At 46.9% G+C, this 23,969-nt stretch overlaps 1 protein-coding gene across 5 annotated transcripts in view; it reads right to left on the bottom strand.

Annotated features, from left to right (window-relative positions):
* CTIF (cap binding complex dependent translation initiation factor) overlaps positions 1–23,969 on the bottom strand; it is a 155,017-nt gene that overhangs the window by 37,382 nt on the left and 93,666 nt on the right. For 4 of the 5 annotated variants that reach the window (XM_039318477.1, XM_039318476.1, XM_039318478.1 and 1 more), the window contains 2 exons: positions 21,694–22,132; positions 16,991–17,323 (listed from right to left, as the gene is read on the bottom strand). In XM_039318477.1, coding sequence (XP_039174411.1) covers positions 16,991–17,323; positions 21,694–22,132 — 772 coding nt within the window. The remainder of the gene's footprint in view (positions 1–16,990; positions 17,324–21,693; positions 22,133–23,969) is intronic. The other variant, XM_039318479.1, reaches the window with a different exon arrangement.

Genomic DNA, 23,969 nt, shown 5'->3' with positions numbered 1-23,969 from the left:
CTTCCCACCCGTTAACTCTCTGCATTTAAAGCCCTCATAATAGCATCTACGGACCTGATGAAATCAATGAACTGCTGATCTGAGGCCTCAATAAAGTTGGCTAGTCTTCCAAATGCTTAGAATCTGGATCAGATGATTTACTTCGCCTGGATCAGCGGCCCCCAACCTTTTGGGTACGAGCGACTGGTTCCGTGGAGAGAGGTTTTTATTGGAGACCGGCAGTGGTTTCATGTGTTGCCTGCATCCCACTAATAATAATAATAATAATAATAATAATAATAATAATAATAAAGTTGGAAGGGACCTTGGAGGTCATCTAGTCCAACCCCCTGCTCAGGCAGGAAACCCTACACCATTTCAGACAGATGGCTGTCCAGTCTCTTCTTAAAAACGTGGAGCATTCACCGCTTCTGGAGGCAGGTTGTTCCACTGGTTAATTGTTCTGACTGTCAGGAAGTTTCTCCTTAGTTCCAGGTTGCTTCTCTCCTTGATGAGTTTCCATCCGTTGCTTCTTGTCCTGCCTTCAGGAGCTTTGGAGAATAGCTTGACTCCCTCTTCTTTGGGGCAGCCCCTGAGACATCGGAAGACTGCTATCCTGCCCCCCCTCGTCCTTCTCTTCATTAAACTAGACATCCCCAATTCCAGCAACCGTTCCTCGTATGTTTTAGCCTCCAGTCCCCTGATCCTCTTTGTTGCTCTTCTCTGCACTCTTTCCAGAGTCTCAACATCTTTTTTAAATCGTGGTGACCAAAACTGGATGCCGTATTCCAAGTGTGGCCTTAGCAAGGCCTTGTAAAGTGGTATTAACCCTTCACATGATGTTGATTCTATCCCTCTGTTAAGGCAGCCTAGTACTGTGTTGGCTTTTTTGGCAGCTGCCGCACACGGCTGGCTCCTATTTAAGGGACTGTCCACTAGGACTCCGAGATCCCTCTCACAGTTACTCCTATTGATGGGGCTTCGCTTCTTTGTGTGGACCGGTTTCTGGCACGCCATGGTGCAGGGCCAGTCCCCGAAAGGGGGTTGGGGACCCCCTGCCCTAGATGGTGGGATTGCCTGTATTAACTGTAATATATCAATCTTCTGTACATCACTCTTCCTTGGGAGGGGGGAAGGGTAGAGGAAAGAAGGAAGAGAAGGGAAGAGAAGGGAAGAGAAAAGGGGAAGGGAGAGGAGAGGAGAGGAGGGGAAGGGAAGTACCTTTCTTAAGGGTTGGATGGGGGAAGTCCATGTCCCTTCCCCAACGGGTTTCTGAGCTAGCCCACCCTCTCAAAGCATCTGTCAATTGTGCTTGGCTGGCTTGAATGAAACCACACTAAGCATGCATTTAAAAACACACACACACACACACACACACACACACACACGGACACCAGCCTTAACTCAACACTCCATCTGTCTCGCAGATAATCTCCAATAATAGTAATTAAAATCTAACCACACCGGGAGGGCGATGCGCTAAACATCTGCCCGGATCCCCCCGGGGTCCCAACGCCGATACACGTCCCAAGATATTCACGGCTCTCTTAGCACGATAAGCTTTTGATCAGGGAAATCCCAGGAAACAAATCATTGCCCTGAATTTTATTGACGCCGCGCGGAGGGATCATTGAAAGATACACTGATCTATGTAGTCCTCAATTCATTTAGTGAGCATTCAAAGTTACAACGGCACTGAAAAAAAAGTGACATGGCCGTTTTTCACGCTTACGGCCGTCCCGACATTCCCGCGGTCACGTCATCAACATTCAGACGCTTGGCAACTGACTCATATTTATGACGGTCGCAGTGTCCTGGGGCCGTGGGATAACCTTTTGCGAGCTTCTAGCAAGGAAAGTCAACGGGAAGGTGAGATTCATTTAACAACCATGTTAAATGAGGGCAGGACAAGAAGCAACGGATGGAAACTCACCAAAGAGAGAAGCAACCTGGAACTAAGGAGAAACTTCCTGACAGTGAGAACAATTAACCAGTGGAACAACCAGCCTCTGGAAGCGGTGAATGCTCCAACACTGGAAGTTTTAAAGACGAGATTGGACAGCCATTTGTCCAAAATGGTGTAGGGTTTCCTGCCTGAGCAGGGGGTTGGGCTAGATGACCTCCAAGGTCCCTTCCAACTTTACTACTATTACTACTACTACTACTACTATTATTACTAACAACTGCAGTGATTCACCGTGGCAAAATCGGGCAAAATCCATTGAACTATATTACTTAGCAATAACAACTTTAGTCTCAACTGTGGTTGTTAAGTTTCCCTGAATTGTCCTCCAGAAATAAAGCTCACACAGAGAAGTAGCAGAGTAACATAAGATGTAGTAGAATGGGGGGAGGGGGAGAAGTATCTTTTGAGTACTTGTAGGTGTGTTGCCTAGAGCAGCGGTCCCCAACTTTTGCAGCTTAGGGGCCCGGCGGGAAGGGGGGGGAGAGGGGAACCAGGCTGTGCAAGTGGCAGGCTGGAGTGTGGATGTGTGTGCAGCCCAATGTGCATGACCACCGGGCCAGTGCACAATTATATGCGGGTCTGCCGTTTCCGCAGTCGACCTGCAGGCACACGCTGGCCCACCACTCGCACGACCCAGTTCCAAATAGGCTGTGGACCGGTAATAGGCCACGGCCCGGGGTTGGGGACCCCTGGCCAAGAGGCTGGATGGGGTTGTGTTGGCGGTCTTGGGAGTGTTGGACCCCACTGACCTGGGTTTATACGAAAGAACCCATGGCATAACCAAGCCAAAGCAGAACGTGCTAGAAGTGAGTCTGCCTTCCTGCTGTAAATAAAGTGGGGCTCTGATTCTTCTGGTTTCTTCTGGAAATTTTTCAGCTCAGTTATGGTCATAAGTTGAGGACTCGTTGTAGATCCTTCCTCACCTTTGGCAAATAAAAAGAGGGAAGAAGCCGAATCTAAAAGAGAACTCCTTGCCCAAAACTAGAATAGAATAGGATAGAATAGGATGGGATGGGATGGGATGGGATAGAATAGAATAGGATAGGATAGAATAGAATAGGATAGAATAGGATGGGATAGAATAGAATAGGATAGGATAGGATAGGATAGGATAGAATAGGATAGGATAGAATAGGATAGGATAGAATAGGATGGGATAGAATAAAATAGGATAGGATAGGATAGAATAGAATAGGATGGGATGGGATAGAATGGGATAGGATAGGATAGGATGGGATGAGTTGGGATAGAATAGAATAGGATAGGATATAATAGGATAGGATAGGATAGGATAGGATAGAATAGGATGGGATGGGATAGAATAGGATAGGATGGGATGGGATAGAATAGGATAGGATGGGATGGGATAGAATAGGATAGAATAAACAAATTGTAGAATAGAATAGAATAGAAACAGAATAGAATAGAAGCTGGAAGGGACCTTGGAGGTCTTCTAGTCCAGCCCCCTACTCAAGCAGGAGAACCTATACCGTCTCAGACAGGTGATTGTCTAGTCTCTTGTTGAAAATTTCCAGTGATGGAGCACCCACGATTTCTGGTGGCAAGCTGTTCCACTGGATAATTGTCCTCACTGTGAGGAAGTTTCTCCTTAATTCCAGGTTGCTTCGCTCTTTGGTCAGTTTCCAATCATTGTTTCTCATCCTTCCCTCTGGTGCTTTGGTGAATAACGTGACCCCCTCCTCTTTTTTGTGGCAGCCCCTCAGATACTGGAATACTGCTATCATGTCTCCCCTACTTCTTTTCTTTAGACTGGCCAAACCCAAGTCCCGTAGCCGTTCTTCGTATGTTTTAGTCTCCAGGCCTCGGATCATCTTAGTTGCTCTTCTCTGAATTTTTTCCCAAACTCTCAACATCTTTTTTGTGATGTGGTGACCAAAAGTGGCTGCAGTATCCCAGGTGGGGTCTTACTGACTATCCAGCCAAGCTGGGGATCAGGGCACATGGCTCCATCCCCTTTCAACACACACCAACCACTGTCCAGCTGGCTCAGCTTCCCTGGATGAGAACCGACTGATTCACGCATTTCTCCAGATTCCTGTTAGGGATCTGACTCCAAGGTGCACTTGAGAGAAAGGGCAAGGTCAGCCTTACATAACACGGGAGAGCAATTTTTCTCTAGCTGGGAACTGCCAGGAATGCAGTCTCTCTCGGTGTGTGTGTATGTGTGTGTGTGTGTGTGTGTGTGTGTACATGGCCTCCTCCAGCCTAGCAAATATCAGCAGTCTCTTCCCTTCACTGCGTGCCAGACGTGCTTGTCTCAGTCTCAGCTTCAGCGCGTTGCTGTTCGTGCCGGGGATTCTCCGGCCTTTTGGATTGACTAGACAGGAGTCGATCCCAGCCCACCGGTTCCAGCGGTCCCCGGCCGGGGGTGACAGAAAGGTTATTTGCACGAGGTGCTTGTCCGATGCACCCAGCCCGAGCGGTGCCATTGCCCCCCTCGCGCCCTGGGACAGCTCCCTAACCCCGTGGTTGGCTGGACACTTAATACCAGCTTTTTGACGGCTCACTTGATCTGCTCGGATCCAGGTGCACGAGGCTCACGTAACATGAACAAAACACACAGGGGGGGGCAGCCTATCAGGAGATTAGAAAGGGGGGGGGAAATGCCTAGAGGACCGCTGGGCCAGACCCAGGTCTGCGCCGGGGGGGGGGGATGTTCTCTGCGTGGAGCAAAGGGCTGGCAGAACCTCAAGAGCACGGGTGTCAAACTTGCAGCGGCACATGACGTGTCGTGACGTATCATGACTTTTTTTTTCCATTGCCACAATGGGGTGGGCACGGGTTGCGGCATGACGCATCCGGCAGTTTGGCATCCCTGCTCAAAAGCAAAGCCAGAATAAGTCCGACCTTGTCAAGGGACCCTCCATCTCCCCCCCCTCCCAATATCTGACATCTCTAGAGGGGGAATCTGGGAAGACTGCAGGCTCCTCCACCCTGACTACCGAGGAGGGTAGAAATTAAATATATGGCTAGGGGGCACCTTGCTCAACAGTAGTAACTGTGAGACGGATCTCGGAGTCCTAGTGGACGATCCCTTAAACGGGAGCCAGCCGTGTGCTGCAGCTGCCAAAAAGGCCAACACAGTGCTGGGCTGCATCAACAGAGGAATAGAATCAAGATCACACAAAGTATTAATACCGCTTTACAAGGCCTTGGTAAGGCCACCCTTGGAATACGGCATCCAGTTTTGGTCACCGCGATGTAAAAAAGATGTTGAGACTCCAGAAAGAGTACAGAGAAGAGCAACAAAGATAATTAGGGGACTGGAGGCTAAAACATATAAGGAACAGTTGCTGGAATTGGGGATGTCCAGGTTCATGAAGAGAAGGACGAGGGGGGACAGGATAGAAGTATTCCAGTATCTCAGGGGCAGCCCCAAAGAAGAGGGAGTCAAGCTATCCTGCAAAACACCTGAATTTGCAGGACAGGAAACAACGGATGGAAACTAAGCAAGGAGAGAAGCAACCTGGAACTAAGGAGAAACTTCCTGACAGTTAGAACAATTAACCAGTGGAACAGCCTGCCTCCAGAAGCAGTAAATGCTCCAACACTGGAAGTTTTGAAGAAGAGACTGGACAGCCATTTGTCTGAAATGGAACAGGGTTTCCTGCCTGAGCAGGGGGTTGGACTAGATGACCTCCAAGATCCCTTCCAACTTTATTATTATTATTATTATTATTATTATTATTATTATTATTATTATTATTATTACAAAAACCAAGGGTAGAAAAAGACCCCACTGCACGGAACAAACCTATTTGAGCCACTTTGGTCTAGTGGTTAAGGCACCAGGCTAGAAAGTAGGCGACTGGGAGTTCTAGTCCCGCCTTACGCATGAATATTGGCTAGTTGATTTTGGGCCAATCACCAGGAGACGGTGACTTCTAGTCCCGCCTTAGTCATGAAAGCTGACTGGGTGTCTTTGGGCCAATCACCAGGAGACAGTAAATTCTAATCCTGCCTTAGGCATGAAATCCAGCTGGGTGACTTTGGGCCAATCACCAGGACACGGTGAGTTCTAGTCCCGCCTTAGGCATGAAAGCCGGCTGGGTGACCTTGGGCCAATCATCAGGAGACAGTGAGTTCTAGTCCCGCCTTAGACATGAAAGCTGACTGGGTGTCTTTGGGCCAATCACCAGGAGACGGTGAGTTCTAGTCCTGCCTTAGGCATGAAATCCAGCTGGGTGACTTTGGGCCAATCACCAGCAGACGGTGAGTTCTAGTTCTGTCTTAGGCATGAAAGCTGACTGGGTGATTTTGGGCCAATCACCAGGAGAGGGTGAGTTCTAGTCCCGCCTTAGTCAGGAAAGCTGACTGGGTGTCTTTGGGTCGATCACCAGGAGATGGTAAGTTCTAGTCCCACCTTACTCATGAAAGCTGACTGGGTGTCTTTCAGCAATCACTGGGAGACGGTGAGTTCTAGTCCCACCTTAAGCATGAAAGCTAGCTGGGTGACTTTGGGCCGATCACCAGGAGACAGTGAGTTCTAGTCCCGCCTTAGGCATGAAAGCTGACTGGGTGTCTTTGGGTCGATCACCAGGAGATGGTAAGTTCTAGTCCCACCTTACTCATGAAAGCTGACTGGGTGTCTTTCAGCCAATCACTGGGAGACGGTGAGTTCTAGTCCCACCTTAAGCATGAAAGCTGGCTGGGTGACTTTGGGCTGATCACCAGGAGACGGTGAGTTCTAGTCCCACCTTAGGCATGAAAGTCAATTGGGTGACTTTGGGCCAATCACCAGGAGACAGTAAGTTCTAGTTCTGTCTTAGGCATGAAAGCTGACTGGGTGTCTTTGGGCCAATCACCAGGAGACAGTATGTTCTAGTCCTGCCTTAGGCATGAAATCCAGCTGGGTGACTTTGGGCCGATCACTGGGAGACGGTGAGTTCTAGTCCCACCTTAGGCATGAAAGTCAATTGGGTGACTTTGGGCCAATCACCAGGAGACAGTAAGTTCTAGTTCTGTCTTAGGCATGAAAGCTGACTGGGTGTCTTTGGGCCAATCACCAGGAGACAGTAAGTTCTAGTCCTGCCTTAGGCATGAAATCCAGCTGGGTGACTTTGGGCCGATCACCAGGAGACTGTGAGTTCTAGTCCCACCTTAAGCATGAAAGCTAGCTGGGTGACTTTGGGCCGATCACCAGGAGACAGTGAGTTCTAGTCCCGCCTTAGGCATGAAAGCTGACAGGGTGTCTTTGGGTCGATCACCAGGAGATGGTAAGTTCTAATCCCACCTTACTCATGAAAGCTGACTGGGTGTCTTTCAGCCAATCACTGGGAGACGGTGAGTTCTAGTCCCACCTTAAGCATGAAAGCTGGCTGGGTGACTTTGGGCCGATCACCAGGAGACGGTGAGTTCTAGTCCCACCTTAGGCATGAAAGTCAATTGGGTGACTTTGGGCCAATCACCAGGAGACAGTAAGTTCTAGTTCTGTCTTAGGCATGAAAGCTGACTGGGTGTCTTTGGGCCAATCACCAGGAGACAGTATGTTCTAGTCCTGCCTTAGGCATGAAATCCAGCTGGGTGACTTTGGGCCGATCACCAGGAGACTGTGAGTTCTAGTCCCACCTTAAGCATGAAAGCTAGCTGGGTGACTTTGGGCCGATCACCAGGAGACAGTGAGTTCTAGTCCCGCCTTAGGCATGAAAGCTGACAGGGTGTCTTTGGGTCGATCACCAGGAGATGGTAAGTTCTAATCCCACCTTACTCATGAAAGCTGACTGGGTGTCTTTCAGCCAATCACTGGGAGACGGTGAGTTCTAGTCCCACCTTAAGCATGAAAGCTGGCTGGGTGACTTTGGGCCGATCACCAGGAGACGGTGAGTTCTAGTCCCACCTTAGGCATGAAAGTCAATTGGGTGACTTTGGGCCAATCACCAGGAGACAGTAAGTTCTAGTTCTGTCTTAGGCATGAAAGCTGACTGGGTGTCTTTGGGCCAATCACCAGGAGACAGTAAGTTCTAGTCCTGCCTTAGGCATGAAATCCAGCTGGGTGACTTTGGGCCGATCACCAGGAGACTGTGAGTTCTAGTCCCACCTTAAGCATGAAAGCTAGCTGGGTGACTTTGGGCCGATCACCAGGAGACAGTGAGTTCTAGTCCCGCCTTAGGCATGAAAGCTGACTGGGTGACTTTGGGCCGATCACCAGGAGACGGTGAGTTCTAGTCCCGCCTTAGCAATGAGCTAGTCCCTCAGCCCAACTCACCTCACAGGAGGGGGAAATTGTGGGGAAACTGAGGGGAGGAAGGAGAATTAGGTATGTGGCCGCCTTGAATTATTTGCAAAGTAATAACGGTGGGATAAAAAAATAATTAATAAATAATCCTTGGAGCTCACAACATGGTGAGGGTGGCGGTGGGGACAATTTCAGTAAAGCCCTTGTCACGTATAGGAAAAACAGATTTATTTTTTTTTTAAGTGTGGGCTCTTGAGTCAATGGTTTATGATACATGATACAGGCATTAAAAGGTTTTAGCAGGGATGTCGATACGGCCAAAGAGAACATTCTGGATTCTTCTGTGACCTGTCACTTGGATGCTGAGCATTCCGATGTGATCCGGGCTGTCTCCGATTGCGAGGCCGTCCGCCTCACAGGGGTCTCGGCCTGGTGATCAGGTAGACAGGGCAGCACGTTAAGGTTAAAAGCAATTCAAACTATTGGCTGCCATTGGGGATGTTCAATCGCCAAGTACATTTTGATGCCAATACGCAAGCGGCGGTTTTAATATCGGCTAGGGATCTCTTGAGGATCTTGGAACCCAGTGATCTTGTCTGCCAAGGGACCCAACCGGGACAGAAAAGTTAGGTTTAGAAAGCTACAGGGGATTTTGGAGAGCACTGAAATTGACACTTTTCCTAGTCCAGGAGTAGGCCACCTTGGCTCTTTCATGACTGGTGGACTTCAACTCCCAGAATTCCTGAGCCAGCCACGCTGAGGGGACAGGGAGAGGTTTCCAAGCTGAGCCATGGCTGGCTCAGGAATTCTGGGAGTTGAAGTCCACGAGTCATAAAGCGGCCTAGGCCTAGGCCAGAGGTAGGCAACCTTGGCTCTTTGATGACTGGTGGACTTCAACTCCCAGAATTCCTGAGCCAGCCACGCTGAAGGGAAAGGGAGATGTTTCCAAGCTGAGCCAGGCTGGCTCAGGAATTCTGGGAGTTGAAGTCCACGGGTCATGAGGGGGCCATAGTTCCCCCATGCTGGCTCAGGAATTCTGGGAGTTGAAGTCCACCAGTCATAAAAGAGCCAAGGTTGCCTACCCCTGGACTAGACCATTTCAGACAAATGTCTGTCCAATTCTTTTTAAAAACTTCCAATGATGGAGCACCCACAACGTCTGGATTCATTTATTCATCCATCCATCCATCCATCCATCCATTCGATTCTATCTATTCTCCATGAGCAGAAGGCAGCATTCACAGCGCGTATTCTTCCATTTTTTTTGTCCCGTGCGACCTTAGGAGATTGGCTATGCTGAGCAACATTTTCCTTGGGTGAGGCTGGACTAGAACTCGGGATCCCCATCTCCTGAACTTTGATATCACAGGGATGACGTAGTTTACAATAGCCGGTGGTGTCTCGGGCAAAGCTGAAAACGGCTCGATTATGTTTTTATGCATGATACTAGTTTTTAAGAAGAGACTGGACAGCCATTTGTCTGAAATGGTACAGAGTTTCCAGCCTGAGCAGGGGGTTGGGCTAGATGACCACCAAGGTCCCTTCCAACTTTATTATTGTTATTATTATTGTAGTTGTTGTTGTTATTATTATTATTATTATAGTTGTTATCCCAAAGATGCTTTTCCACAAGGCGACTGGACTTCGTCTTCAAACATAAACAAGAAAGTCCAGTTGCCTCGTGGAAAAACACCGTGGGTAGAAAAACCCACCAGGCTTCATGAAATCTATGGAAAAAATGGAAAGCATAAAATATCCACTTGCTGGTTGGAGACGAAAGAAGAAGGACAGTCCCTGAATTGTATCCCTTGTTGACTTGATAATAACAAGGCGCAACAACTCTTGTCAAAACGAGAATTGTTTTACAAAAGTTTTATGCCTTTGTTTCTGCATCTCTCTTTTGCAACGGTCTGGGGGGCTCCTGGAAAACAGGGAACAGATCTGCTCATGTGGGCATTTCTCTCTCTAAGCCCAGCCCACCTCCTCTTTTTTTTTCTTTTTTCCTGAAAGGGATCACATCCTTCTGTTTGACATGTTGTTGGAAAGGGTTGCTAGGGAGACGGGGGTTCTGTTACAACCAGCCAGGCTTGCTCTAATAATACCCTACTCTGTGCATAGCTCAGGAGCAGACACCTCTCCAGCTCTAAGGAGCCTGTCCATTTCAGCAGAGGAATACTTTCACTTAGGTTACATCCCCGGAGTTTGCAGGCTGGCCACTCAACCTCCTGGCTCCACACAGCCCGAGATGGGAGGGCTAATATTGATAACAATGGCTAGCAAGAGCTTCCCGAGAAAAATAAGCTTTCCGCTTCCCACAATTGGGAATCAAGATTTACCACTGCTTTATGTCTAGTTTAATAAGGAGAAGGACGAGGGGGGGGGGGTCAGGATAGCAGCCTTCCAGTATCTCAGGGTCTGCCCCAAAGAAGAGGGAGTCAAGCCATTCTCCAAAGCGCCTGAAGGCAGGACAAGAAGCAACGGATGGAAACTCACCAAGGAGAGAAGCAACCTGGAACTAAGGAGAAACTTCCTGACCGTGAGAACAATTAAGCTGGAATAGGGTATGTCTAGTTTAATGAAGGACAAGGGGGGATAGGATAGCAGTCTTCCAGTATCTCAGGGGCTGCCCCAGAGAAGAGGGAGTCAAGCTATTTTCCAAGGTGCCTGAAGGCAGGACAAGAAGCAACGGAAGGAAACTAGTCAAGGAGAGAAGCAACCTGGAACTAAGAAGAAATTTAGAACAATTAGCCAGTGGAACCACCTGCCTCCAGAAGCGGTGGATGCTCCAATACTGGAGGTTTTTAAGAAGAGACTGGACGGCCATTTGTCTGAAATGGTCTAGGGTTTCCTGCCTGAGCAGGGGGTTGGACTAGATGACCTCCAAGGTCCCTTCCAACTCTATTATTATTATCATCATCATCATGCCTAAGACTAGATCTGGAAGAATTGCTTGGAGAGACCCCACGCCTCATATGAACGCGGCATCCTTCATACAACTCTTCCCCACGACAACAAACCCTGGGAGGTGGGTTAAGAGGCAGCCCGCCAGCCCATCATCGTCCAGGTTGTGTCCATAGCTGATGATGGGTCACAACTTATCTCCTAATTCAAAATTTTAATGTCTAAACCAGGGCTCTTCAAACTTGGCCACTTTAAGACTTGTGGACTTCAACTCCCAGAATTCCTCAGCCAGCCCTATAAAGTGCACATAGTCAAGGCCATAGGTTCCCCAGCAGCAATGTACGGCTGTGAAAGTTGGACCATAAGAAAGGCTGAGCGCCAAAGAATGGAGGCCTTTGAACTCTGGGGCTGGAGGAGACTCCTGCGAGTCCCCTGGACTGCAAGGCGATCCAACCGGTCGGTCCTGGAGGAGATCAACCCCGACTGCTCTTTAGAAGGCCAGATCCTGAAGTTGAAACTCAAGTCCTTTGTCCACCTAATGAGAAGGAAGGACTCCCTGGAGAAGAGCCTGATGCTGGGAAAGATGGAGGGCAAGAGAAGAAGGGGACGACAGAGAAGGAGGGGGCTGGATGGAGTCCCTGAAGCAGGAGGCCTGAGCTTAAGTGGACTCCAGAAGAGGGTAGAGGACAGGAAGGCCTGGAGGAACGTGGTCCATGGGGTCACGATGGGTCGGACACGACTTCGCAACTAACAACAATGAAGTCTTAAAGTTGCCAAGTTTGAAGAGCCCTGGTCTAAACAATGCCGGCCTTTGGTAGCTGAGGTCTATCGGGGTTTAAGTAGACCTGAGACTTTTGCATGGGGATGGAAAGAAACGCTACTCCCTCATCGGAACCAAAATAGAGCTTGGGTCTATTTAACTCAGCCCCCAAAAGGGACCCAAATATACACCAAGCTGGGAGACGAGGAATCTGCTCCAGATGTTACGACAAAATTGTGTAGTCTTACTCTCTTCTGCACTCCGGGGAGTCTCTCCTGCAAGGTTTCTGCAGCCATCTGTTCCCTAGGCGGAAAACCCAATGCACAGGCACAGACACCCACACAGAGGGCTAATCCCAGGATGCACCCAGTCTACAAGAAGCAGCAGATCCTCCCTCCAACAGCTCCCCCCTCTGCCTTTGGGAGTGATAACAGATTACTCGTGGGTGGTGGGTGGCTTGAGAGAGAGAGAAAAAGTCACCAGGGATGTCTATCACCTAAACTCCAGTGTTTCTCAACCTTGAGAATTTTAAGGCATGTGGACTTCAACTCCCAGAATTCCACAGCCAGCATTGCTGGCTGTGGAATTCTGGGAGTCAAAGTCCACATGCCTTAAAATTCTCAAGGTTGAGAAACACTGACCTAAACTCCAGTGAGAGTTCTTCAACAGACTTTGACTTGGGGGGGGGGGCTTTGCTTTCACAGCTCCGGGTCAGCAAGGGGGCAGGCAACAAAAAGAGGGGTGGGTGGGAGCTAAGCTACAAGGACTGTTTTTCTGTCCAGATGGCAGAAAACTACTGAGTTCCAAGCAGCTACTAGTACCGCTTTACAAAGCCCTAGTGAGGCCACACCTGGAATACTGCAGCCAATTTTGGTCATCACATCATAAAAAGAGATGTTGAGACTTTGGAAAAAGTGCAGAGAAGAGCAACTAAGAGGATCCGAGGCCTGGAGACTAAAACATGTGAAGAACGGCGGCGGGACTTGGGTTTGGCTAGTCTAAAGAAAAGAAATAGGAGAGACATGATAGCAGTGATCCAGTATTTGAGGGGCTGCCACAAAGAAGAGGAGGGGGTCAGGTTATTCTCCAAAGCACCAGAGGGAAGGACGAGAAACAACTGTTGGAAACTGACCAAAGAGAGAAGCAACCTGGAATTAAGGAGAAAGTTCCTGACAGTGAGGACATTTAGCCAGTGGAACAGAAGTTGCCACCAGAAATCGTGGGTGCTCCATCGCTGGAAGTTTTTAAGAAGAGACAATCACCTGTCTGAGATGGTATAGGTTCTCCTGCTTGAGCAAGGGGCTGGACTAGAAGACCTCCAAGGTTCCTTCCAGCTTCTATTCTATTCTATTCTATTCTATTCTATTCTATTCTATTCTATTCTATTCTATTCTATTCTATATTCCATTCCATATTTTCTTTATTCTATTCTATTCTATTCTATTCTATTCTATTCTATTCTATTCTATATTCCATTCCATATTTTCTTTATTCTATTCCATAATTTGTTATTCCATTCCATTCCATTCTATTCTATTCCATACTTCTCTATCTCTATATTCTATTCTATTCTATTCTATTCTATTCTATTCTATTCTATATTCCATTCCATATTTTCTTTATTCTATTCTATTCTATTCTATTCTATTCTATTCTATTCTATTCTATTCTATTCTATATTCCATTCCATATTTTCTTTATTCTATTCTATTCTATTCTATTCTATTCTATTCTATTCTATTCTATTCTATTCTATTCTATTCTATTCTATTCCTACGTGACTGGGTAGCAGGTGCCGGGGAAAATTAATCCAACTCTCAACAGACCACAGAATAATCTGGGGTTTTCTAAGCATCTTTTGCCCAGATGGGTAACTATGGCCTCTTTACGACCTCTGGACTTCAACTCCCAGAATTCCTCAGCTGGCTCAGGAATTCTGGGAGTTGAGGTCCACAGGTCATAAAGGGGCCATAGTGGCTCACTCCTGACCTTTTGGCTTCTCCAGCTCCAGCTGCAAATCATTTATTGGTGTTTGCTCTCTGCTACATCCACGAAAGCCATCCCAGCTCCGAACAAAATAACAGAGTTGGAAGGGATCCTGAAGGTCATCTAGTCCAACCCCCTGCTCAGGCAGGAAACCCTATACCATTTCAGACAAATGGCTGTCCAGTCTCTTCTTAAAAACTTCCAGTGTTGGAGCATTCACAACTTCTGGAGGCAGGTTGTTCCACCGGTTAATTGTTCCAACTGTCAGGAAGTTTCTCCTTAGTTCCAGGTTGCTTCTCTCCTTGATGAGTTTCCATCCATTGCTTCTTGTCCTGCCTTCAAGGGCTTTGGAGTGTAGCTTGACTCCCTCTTCTTTGGGGCAGCCCCTGAGATACTGGAAGGCTTGTTATCCTGTCCCCCCTCGTCCTTCTCTTCATTAAACCAGACATTCCCAATTCCAGCAACCGTTCCTTGTATGTTTTAGCCTCCAGTCCTCTGATCCTCTTTGTTGCTCTTCTCTGACCTCTTTCTCCTGGTCTCCTAATCCTTTAAGAGAGGGAAGGTAGCCAGGGGTCTCTCCAAACATCTTTTTCAGCCTCGGGGGGGGGGGGGAATTTCATACTGATACGGGCCCTGTGTAAAAGATTTGCCTCTTCTCCCCTTTTCGTAGCTGTACAGTACAAGGAATTCCAGCGGCAAAGGAAAAAAACAGCAAAGGGAGAGTAGAAGAAAAAGAAGAGCTGGAAGGGAAGGGGGAATCTGGTGCTATGTAGCCAACACCCTGCAGTCACATCAGGCTGACTTGCACCAGGTAGCTGAATCAAACAGGCTTTTTAAAAAGGGCATCCCTATTTCTAGTTAAGGATCGGAGACCGGCCAGGTTCCAGACTTTGCTTTCGAAAGATCAGAATCGTGCAAACTCTGTTATTCCCTAATATCTACAGACACCCCCCCTACACACACATCCTGGACATAAACTGTTTGAACCCCTCCCCTCAGGACGCTGCTGCAGGTCACTGCAGGCCAAAATAACTAGACACAGAGACAAGTTTTGTTCCCCCTCCTGCCATCACTCTGATGAACAACAAATCCTCACAGTGTTGTCTTATATTTATCCAAGTTGTATCGCTATAGTATTGTTTTTACCCTTCTCATTTTCTCTATTACCCCCTTTTATTGGTATCATCATTACGATTATTATTACTCTGTTGCTTTGCATGTACGTTGAGAGCTTCTGCACCGGAGACAAATTCATTGTGTGTATCTAACAACACTTGGCCAAATAAAATATTGTATTCTGTATTGTATTGTATTGCATTGCACTGCACTGCATTCCATTCTAAATTCCAGTACATATTTTATTATTCTATTCTATTCTGTTATGTTCTATTATTTCTATTCTATTCTATCCTATCCTATCCCATTCTATTCCATTCCATATTTTCTATTCTGTTCTATTCCATTCTGCATTCTATTCTATTTCATTCCATTCCATTCTATATTTTCTATTCTATTCCATTCTACATTCTATTCCATTCTGCATTCTATTCTATTCCATTCCAATTCAATTATTTCTATTCTATTCTATTCTATCCTATCCTATCCTATTCCATTGCATATTTTCTATTCTATTCCATTCTGCAGTCTATTCTATTCTGTTCTATTCTATTCTATTTTGTTCTGTTCTGTTCTATTCTATTCTATTCTGTTCTGTATTCCATTCAATTCCATTCCATAATTCTATTCTATTCTATTCTATTCTATTCTATTCTATTCCAGCTCCATTCCATATTCCATTCCATTCCATATTCTATTCCATTCCATTCCATGTTCTGTTCTGTTCTGTTCTATTATTTCTATTCTATTCTATTCTACTCTACTCTATTCTATTATTTCTATTCTATTCTATCCTATCCCATTCTATTCCATTCCATATTTTCTATTCTGTTCTATTCCATTCTGCATTCTATTCTATTTCATTCCATTCCATTCTATATTTTCTATTCTCTTCCATTCTACATTCTATTCCATTCTGCATTCTATTCTATTCCATTCCAATTCAATTATTTCTATTCTATTCTATTCTATCCTATCCTATCCTATTCCATTGCATATTTTCTATTCTATTCCATTCTGCAGTCTATTCTATTCTGTTCTATTCTATTTTGTTCTGTTCTGTTCTGTTCTATTCTATTTTGTTCTGTTCTGTATTCCATTCAATTCCATTCCATATTTCTATTCTATTCTATTCTATTCTATTCTATTCTATTCTATCCTTTCTATTCTATTCCAGCTCCATTCCATATTCCATTCCATTCCATATTCTATTCCATTCCATTCCATGTTCTGTTCTGTTCTGTTCTGTTCTATTCTATTCTACTTCATTCTATTCCATTCCATTCCACCCACAGGTCTTAAAGTGGCCATGCTGGGACACCCTTGCTGCACACAATCCACTAAAAAGAGAGAGTGGGAGAGAAACTCCACTGGATCACACACCATTCACATAAAAGGGAAGACTCGTGGCCAAAAGCTAGCCGGTGATGTCAATAAATAAATCACAATCCATTCAGTTCTCCAGACTCTTCAACCTTCTTCCTTCCCACCACACCTCTTGCACCTCATCCTGTCCCTGGGCCCTGCTTGAGGTTTCTGCTTCCCCTGCTAACTCTTTCGCCTCCTGGTGCCTTGGGAATTCCTACCTATTTACTCAAACGCCATGAAAAAAGCCGTCTATAAAACCAGCTCCTTTGCTGACTCTTTCTGAGCTCCAGCCAATGTTCAAAGCAAAAAGCGGAAAGGAAAAAAAAAAAACACCCCAAAACTCCATCCCTCTGTAGATCAACAGAGGCAGCCTTTCAACCAGTTCCCCCCTCCCCAAAAAAGCAGTCCCCCCCTCCCCATTCGCAGAACAGAGCAGAATCGCACCTCGGGAAATTGAGTGTTTAAAAGAGAGTCGGGGAAGGACGGCGGTGCCTGTAAAAACTATAACGGTTCCCTGTAACCATGAAACACGTCCTGTCAACAAACAGAGGTGCCACACCGCCCCTTTCTGCCCGCTATTTTTATTTTTCTAAAATTAATTGGGTGCCAAATGGAACGCCGGCTTGCTTTTGAAGCAGGGCCAGCCGGCATGGAAACCTCAGCCCGCCAAGGGAAGGAACGCCCGACGGAGCAGAAGCAAATCATTTATCCTGGTTACCTGCAGCATGTTGAGCAGGAGACTCCGGAACTTGGTGCCGTCCACCATGAAGAGCGCCATCTTGTCGCACAGCTTGGCCGCTGTGCAGGCGAAGCTGCGGTCGCTCACGGCCTTCTGGTAGATGGTCCGGACGATCTCCCCCAGCATCTCCTCGGAGTTGGTGGCGTTCTGGGCTTCCTCCATGAAGCTGGTGAGCTTGGCGTCCACCCCGCTGCTCGGGTTGTTCCGCATGCTGTTGAGAATCTCAATTAATTTGTCCATTTTGTTCCTTTGTGGGTCCGTGGACTCCACCACCCCTTCGTCCTGGTCCGTGAAAAGGGAAAGACAAGGCATCTGTTACGCAAGGGAGACATGGAGGGAGAGAGAGAAGAGAAGAGGAGATCAGCACTCTGCGACAAGCCACGACGGTTAGGAGGCATCAAACAAAAGCTGGCAGAGAAGCCTACTTGCTCAACCTGACAAATAATAATAATAACAACAATAACAATAAAGTTGGAAGGGACTTGGAGGTCTTCTTGTCCAACCCCCTGCTCAGGCAGGAGACCCTACACCATTTCAGACAAATGGCTGTCAAGTCTCTTCTTAAAAACTTGGAGCATTCACAGCTTCTGGAGGCAGGTTGTTCCACTGGTTAATTGTTCTAACTGTCAGGAAGTTTCTCCTTAGTTCCAGGTTGCTTCTCTCCTTGATGAGTTTCCACCCGTTGCTTCTTGTCCTGCCTTCAGGCGCTTTGGAGAATAGCTTGACTCCTTCTTCTTTGGGGCAGCCCCTGAGATACTGGAAGACTGCTATCCTATCCCCCCACATCCTTCTCTTCATTAAACTAGACATTCCCAATTCCAGCAAACGTTCCTTATATGTTTTAGCCTCCAGTCCCCTGATCATCTTTGTTACTCTTCTCTGCACTCTTTCTAGAGTCTCAACACCTTTTTTACATCGTGGTGACCAAAACTGGTGCCGTATTCCAAGTGTGGCCTTACCAAGGCCTTGTAAAGCGGTATTAATACTTCACGTGATCTTGATTCTATCCCTCTGTTAATGCAGCCCAGCACTGTGTCGGCCTTTTTGGCAGCTGCAGCACACGGCTGGCTCCTATTTAGGTGATTGTCCACTAGGACTCCGAGGTCCCTCTCACAGTTACTACTATTGAGCAAGGTACCCCCTATACCAGCGGTTCTCAACCTATGGGTCGCGACCCCATTTGGGGTCGATCAACCATTTTACGGGGGTCGCCAAACAATGCGATCCGCCATTTTCCCCCCTCAGGGGGCGGCGCCCTATACTATACCCTGTGCATTTGGTTTTTCTTGCCTAAATGTAGAAATGTAGAACCTTTTAGGCAGAAACTCTACACTATAATGCCCGTATGGCAGACAGCAATTAAAGGGACGAATAATCCTAAAAAAATACTGGGAAGCTACGCCCATTGAATTTCCACTCATCATTTTCACGACGAAATACACGATGAAATTCATTTTCGTTGAATTACTCATTCCATGCTGGGACCAACGATTAAACATTTACCTCCAACATTAGAGGTAAAATTGCATTCTAACTTTAATTCACTGGCTGTCTTCAGGTAAGTTGGCACAAGAAAAGAAATTCAACAGTTGGTTTGTTAAGGTTCATGAACCAGTGCCCAGGACACTGTTTTAAGTGGGTACTTTCCCTGGATCTGGAAATGAAATTATTCCGGTCAAAACGACGGTTAGCTCTGATCGATAGAAAGCAAAAGCAACGAATAATATAGAGTGACACCTACAGGTAGAACGTGGTATTATAGGACATTGTGCTGGTTTTGCTGAAGCAGAAGAGAAATTTAAACGGGGACGCTAAATGACAACAGACTTTTTCAAGACAAAATAAAGCCAAAGAGCAATAGTTTCTGCAAAGTTGACAATATCAACAACAATATATATTAGTAATCCTTTCTATTCTGCTTTTCTTTCTGGTGTCTTACATGATTTCCCGACGACAAGGCCATGAAAAAGCTAACTCACTGCCCAGGGCCTTCTCTGCAGTGGCTCCATCCCTGTTGCTTTTTCTGCAAAATCTTGAAAGAAAAGGGACCCCACTTGTTGCTGCCATAGGGTGGGCAGTGGGTCATTTCAAATGGTGAATTTTAAACTCTTGGCTTTTAATGTTGTACACTACCTGGAGTTACTGTGTGTGCGTGTGTGTGTGTGTGTGAGAGAGAGAGTTGGGCAGTTATTTACGTTTGTTTAATGAATAAATTAGGAATGTACAACATAGCAGATGCATCTCAATTTTGCTGATGAGAATATGTCAAGGTAATGATTTAGAACAGGGGAGGCAACCTTGGCTCTTTTAGGACTCGTGGACTTCAACTACCAGAATTCCTCAGCTAGCCATGGGAGTTGAAATCCACGAGTCATAAAAGAGCCAAGGTTGCCTACCCCTGATTTAGAAGCTAACCAGCTTGTACAATGTGAGATGAATGATGCAATGTTAGGAATGACTCAGCAGGCGTCTGTATCCCTTTAACAGCTTGAGTATAAAAGGGATGGCCTTGCTAGATAGTCTTTCTCTCTCTTGCCGTTTCCTGCTCTGCTGTGTGTTAGAGTTTGCTGAATGACCACGTGTAGATCTCTTGTTTCTAGTGTATATTTGTAGATAGTGTAATATAAACCACCATTTAGTACAGACCGCTGTTTACTGTATTTACTCCTGGGTTACCTCAGCACAACAAGACTGTGCATGCTGTGACAGAATATCACCCATCTGGGTTTAAATACAGGTAACAGAGGTGGCTTTTGGTGGAAATAACAAGGTAGTCATAGGAGGGAATCATACACAGATGACTCCAGAGAACTGAACTTATTGCATAGGTTTAAAGCACCTATTTCTGCCAGTCCTCTGCCCCCCCCATTTTTTTTCCATTTAGGAGGATTTAAGGGCAAAATGGATGCCTCAAGCCCTCTCAAAACTCTTATTTTGGTTCCGCTTGTTCCAGTGACACATCACGGTCACCAATCCTCAGAAATGAGGTCAGTGCAACTCCCTGACACAAGAAACTTGTAAACGTCTGATACTTTGGTTGCTCAGGAAGTGAGTGAGGAAAAAAAAAAAGATGGATGTGAATTTTGAGACGGGGGTCTTTTTTCCTGTTAGGAGGGATCAACAGAATGGAGGAAATATGGGGTTTTTTTTCTTTCTCTTTTTAGGGCTGTATTAACGAGGAAATATAATACATAGAGATGAAATAAATGTAAAAATGAGTACTTAAAAAGTGGACTGGAAAAAAATGAATTAACAGAGATATGGAAATGGAACACTAGGCTTGTATTAAGATTTGGTTTAGGCTGTTGTTTAAACTAGAAGTTATTTTTGCAGTCTGGTAGATTAGTTTTTATTTACATCCTACCCTTTATTATATATATATTTTTATAAAGAATTCAAGGCAGTAAACCTATCTCTTCCTTCCGGTTTTCCCCAAAATGGTCAGTTGAACTGAGATAAAAGGGACTGGGTCAAAGTTACCCAGCTGGTTTTCAGGGTTCAGGCGGGACTAGGACTTAAAACTGTCCCTGTGATTGGCCCAGTTACCCATCCAGCTTTCATGGCTAAGCTGGGATAGAACTGAGAGTCTCCTGATGATTGATCCAAAGTCGCCCATCCAGCTTTCGTGCCTAAGGTGGGATTAGAACTTATCGTCTCCCGGTGACTGGCCCACAGTCACCTAGATCAGAGGTCCCTAACCTATGAGCCGTGGCCTACAGCCAGGCCGTGGCCTCTTGGCTGCGTGAGTAACTGGGCAGTGGACGCGCATGTGTGCATGCTCATCCCGCCTCGTGCCATTGTTGCGAGTGTTGTGTGGGCAGCTGCAGCACCTTGTATCCCGTGGGTGGCGGCGTTGCCACGAACATTGCGCAGGGCGCGGCAGCACTGCAAGTAAGCTGCGGCATGATCCTCGGGCGGGAGCAGTAGCACAAGCCTCGCATGGGGGCAGCATCACTGCGGGCTGCGGTGCAGTTCTCACAGGAAGGCACAATCCTCGCACGGGGCGGCAGCGCAATCCTCTTACGGGGATAGCATTGTTGCGGGCTGTGGCGCTATCCTCGCCGCAAGTCTGGCAACGGCACCACAACCTCACACAGGAACCGCCATCACTGAGTGCCTCCTGCGCATGCTCACAGCCCCGCTTGCGTGGTGCACATGCTTGCAGCTTGTTTGTACACACGCACATGCGGCCATATCCATGTTTGCGCATGTGCGCGTAAGGCGCCTGCCCCTCCCTCTCCCACCGGGCCGCCACCCCAAAAAGGTTGGAGACCGCTGACCTAGAGGGCTTTCATGCCTAAAGTAGGATTAGAACTCAGAGTCTGGTGCCTTAACCACCAGGCCAAACTGGCTTTGAGAATGACGGATAAGTATTTCTGAATTAATAACTGGATGGCCGGATTTGTTGAAGATTACAGAAATATTGTACAGGTTTCTAAATTTGAAGTTAGTGGTTGATTAGGTTAGGTTTAATTTAGATATTATCTATTTGCACTGAGAAAAGCTGAACACCTTCCCCTGCTTTTCTCCTTTTTCTACCACTCTTTAACTCTTTAATCTCCTTTCGAATTTTCTCCCTCCCCTGTTTGGGTAGCCAGCGTGCGTTTTAATTCTTTCTGAAATTTAATAAAGTGGTATTAAAAAAAAAACAAAAGTGACCTGAGGGGAAAAAAAGCAGCTACCTTCTCTTTTAGCCTCCGGCGTAGCCTGTCCTTGGAAGACTGCAGCAAGTTCACTTTGGGCCTCTCGTTCTTCCGCTCATGGACGCCGTCCTTCCGCTTGCTTTCGGGATCCTGGAGATACGGCGGCGAGGGCCTCTCGGTGACGTCGTGGTTGCGATGCACCTCCAGAGGGATGTGCACCGTGCAGACGGAGGTATCGTCTATTTTCAGATTCTCGGTCTCTTTGGCGTTCCGGTGCGTCTCTTTGTCATTGGGAGAGTGTTTCTGGTTGTGGTGCCACCGCCGGTTCTGGCTGTAGCCGTGGTGGCCACATCGCCCCGAGGCGTGTGGCGCCGGGCCTCCTTGCGAGGGTTTCTGGTGCTCTTTGTTGTGCTTAGTGGTGCCTTGCTGATGTTCTGGGTGCTGCTGCGGCTTATTCCCCCCGGGCGCCCTTTGTTTCCTGCAAGGCCAAACGAGAAAGGTCAGCAGAGGTCTCTATGGAGATTCTCGATCTTTGTCCCAAAGGTGCTTTTTGCAGAGGCAACTGGACAACCTTGAAGACTGTTTCGCTTCTCACCCAAGAAGCTTTTTCAGCTCTGACTGGTTGGTGGGGAATGGAAGGATTTATACTCCTTGTAGACAGCTGGTCATTTGCATCTTTTTTAGAGAGTCGTTGAGGCCACTTGGAGGCTTATCTGTGTTGTCTTGGTCCCCTGAGTAGTGCAAATGGGGGTGGGGCCTTCTCAGTCCTTTCAGCGATTCCAAGGAGGCTCCACCCCCATTTGCACCACTCAGGTGACCCTGAGGACACAGATAAACTTCCAAGTGGCCTCAACGACTTTCTAAAAGAATGCAAATGACCAGTTTTTCTGCAAGGAGTATACATCCTTCCATTCCCCGCCATCCAGTCAGAGCTGAAGAAGCTTCTTGGATGGGAAGCGAAATGTCTTCAAAGAAAAACAAAGAAAGTCCAATTGCGTCTTGAAAAAAGGCACCTTTGGGATGGATGTCTGTCTGCACGTGGCCATGAAATAGGCCTCCCAGACATCACTCCCACAGCACACCCTGCGTCACAAAATATCTGTGTGTGAATCCATCTGAGAAACAATACAGGTAGTCCTTGCTTAGTGACCGCTGGGATGCTGGGATGGTAGTAAAGTGCAAATTCCAGTTTTAACTCATTGCAGCGCCACTGTAACTTCAAATCGTTGCTAAATGAATGATGGCGAAGTCAAGGGCTATTTCTAGAAATACAGGTAATTCTTGACTTAGATCTGTTCGTTTAGTGACTGTTTAAGGTTACAGCAGCACTGAAAAAAATGACGTATGATCGGTTTTCACACTTATGACCATTGCAGCGTCCCCATGGTCATGTGATCAAAGTTCAGACGCTTGGCAACCGGTTTATATTTATGACGGTTGCAGTGTCCCGGGATTATATGTGATCCCCTTTGTGGCCTTCTGACAAGTAAAGTCAGTGGGAAAGTCAGATTCACTTAAGAACTCTGTTACTAGCAGTAGCAACAACACTTAGACTTATATACCGCTCCATAGTGTTTTTGCAGCCTTCTCTAAGCAGTGTACAGGGCAGAGTCAGCCTGCAATGCTGAAGGAAGGAAGGAAGGAAGGAAGGAAGGAAGGAAGGAAGGAAGGAAGGAAGGAAGGAAGGAAGGATCTAGGTCCTCGTTTTCCCAACCTCGGAAGGACGGAAGGCTGAGTCAACCTTGAACTGGTCAGGATTGAACTCCTGGCAGTGGGCAGAGTCAGCCTGCAATGCTGGGAAGGAAGGAAGGAAGGAAGGAAGGAAGGAAGGAAGGAAGGAAGGAAGGAAGGAAGGAAGGGAGGAAGGAAGGAAGGAAGCATCTAGGTCCTCGTTTTCCCAACCTCGGAAGGACGGAAGGCTGAGTCAACCTTGAACTGGTCAGGATTGAACTCCTGGCAGTGGGCAGAGTCAGCCTGCAATGCTGCATTCTAACCTCTGCGCTACCAGGGCTCTAACTTAACAACTGCAGTGATTCACTTAACAACTGTGGCAAGAAAGATTGTAAAACGGGGCGAAACTCAACCCACGTTTCGTTTAGCGATAGAAATTTTGGACTCCATTGTGGTCGTAGGTCAAGGACTACTGTACTGGATAAGAGCAGACCTAAAATCCGGATCAGGCTTTACGGCCACCTAATCCAGCCTTCCGTTTATTGCTTTGTCCAATTTCTTCCGTTTGGAAGCTTTCACGTTTGGGCAAAGAATCCACTAGGTGTTTTTTGGACCCCAATGTCTAAATAAATCAAAGGCTCCCC

The sequence above is a fragment of the Crotalus tigris genome, unplaced genomic scaffold, assembly GCF_016545835.1.
Source record: "Crotalus tigris isolate CLP2741 ecotype Arizona unplaced genomic scaffold, ASM1654583v1 scf7180000021379.394396, whole genome shotgun sequence".
Taxonomy (NCBI): Eukaryota; Metazoa; Chordata; class Lepidosauria; order Squamata; family Viperidae; genus Crotalus; species Crotalus tigris.
Note: the sequence above shows the minus strand (reverse complement) of the source record. Positions and strands in the feature narration are given on the sequence as shown.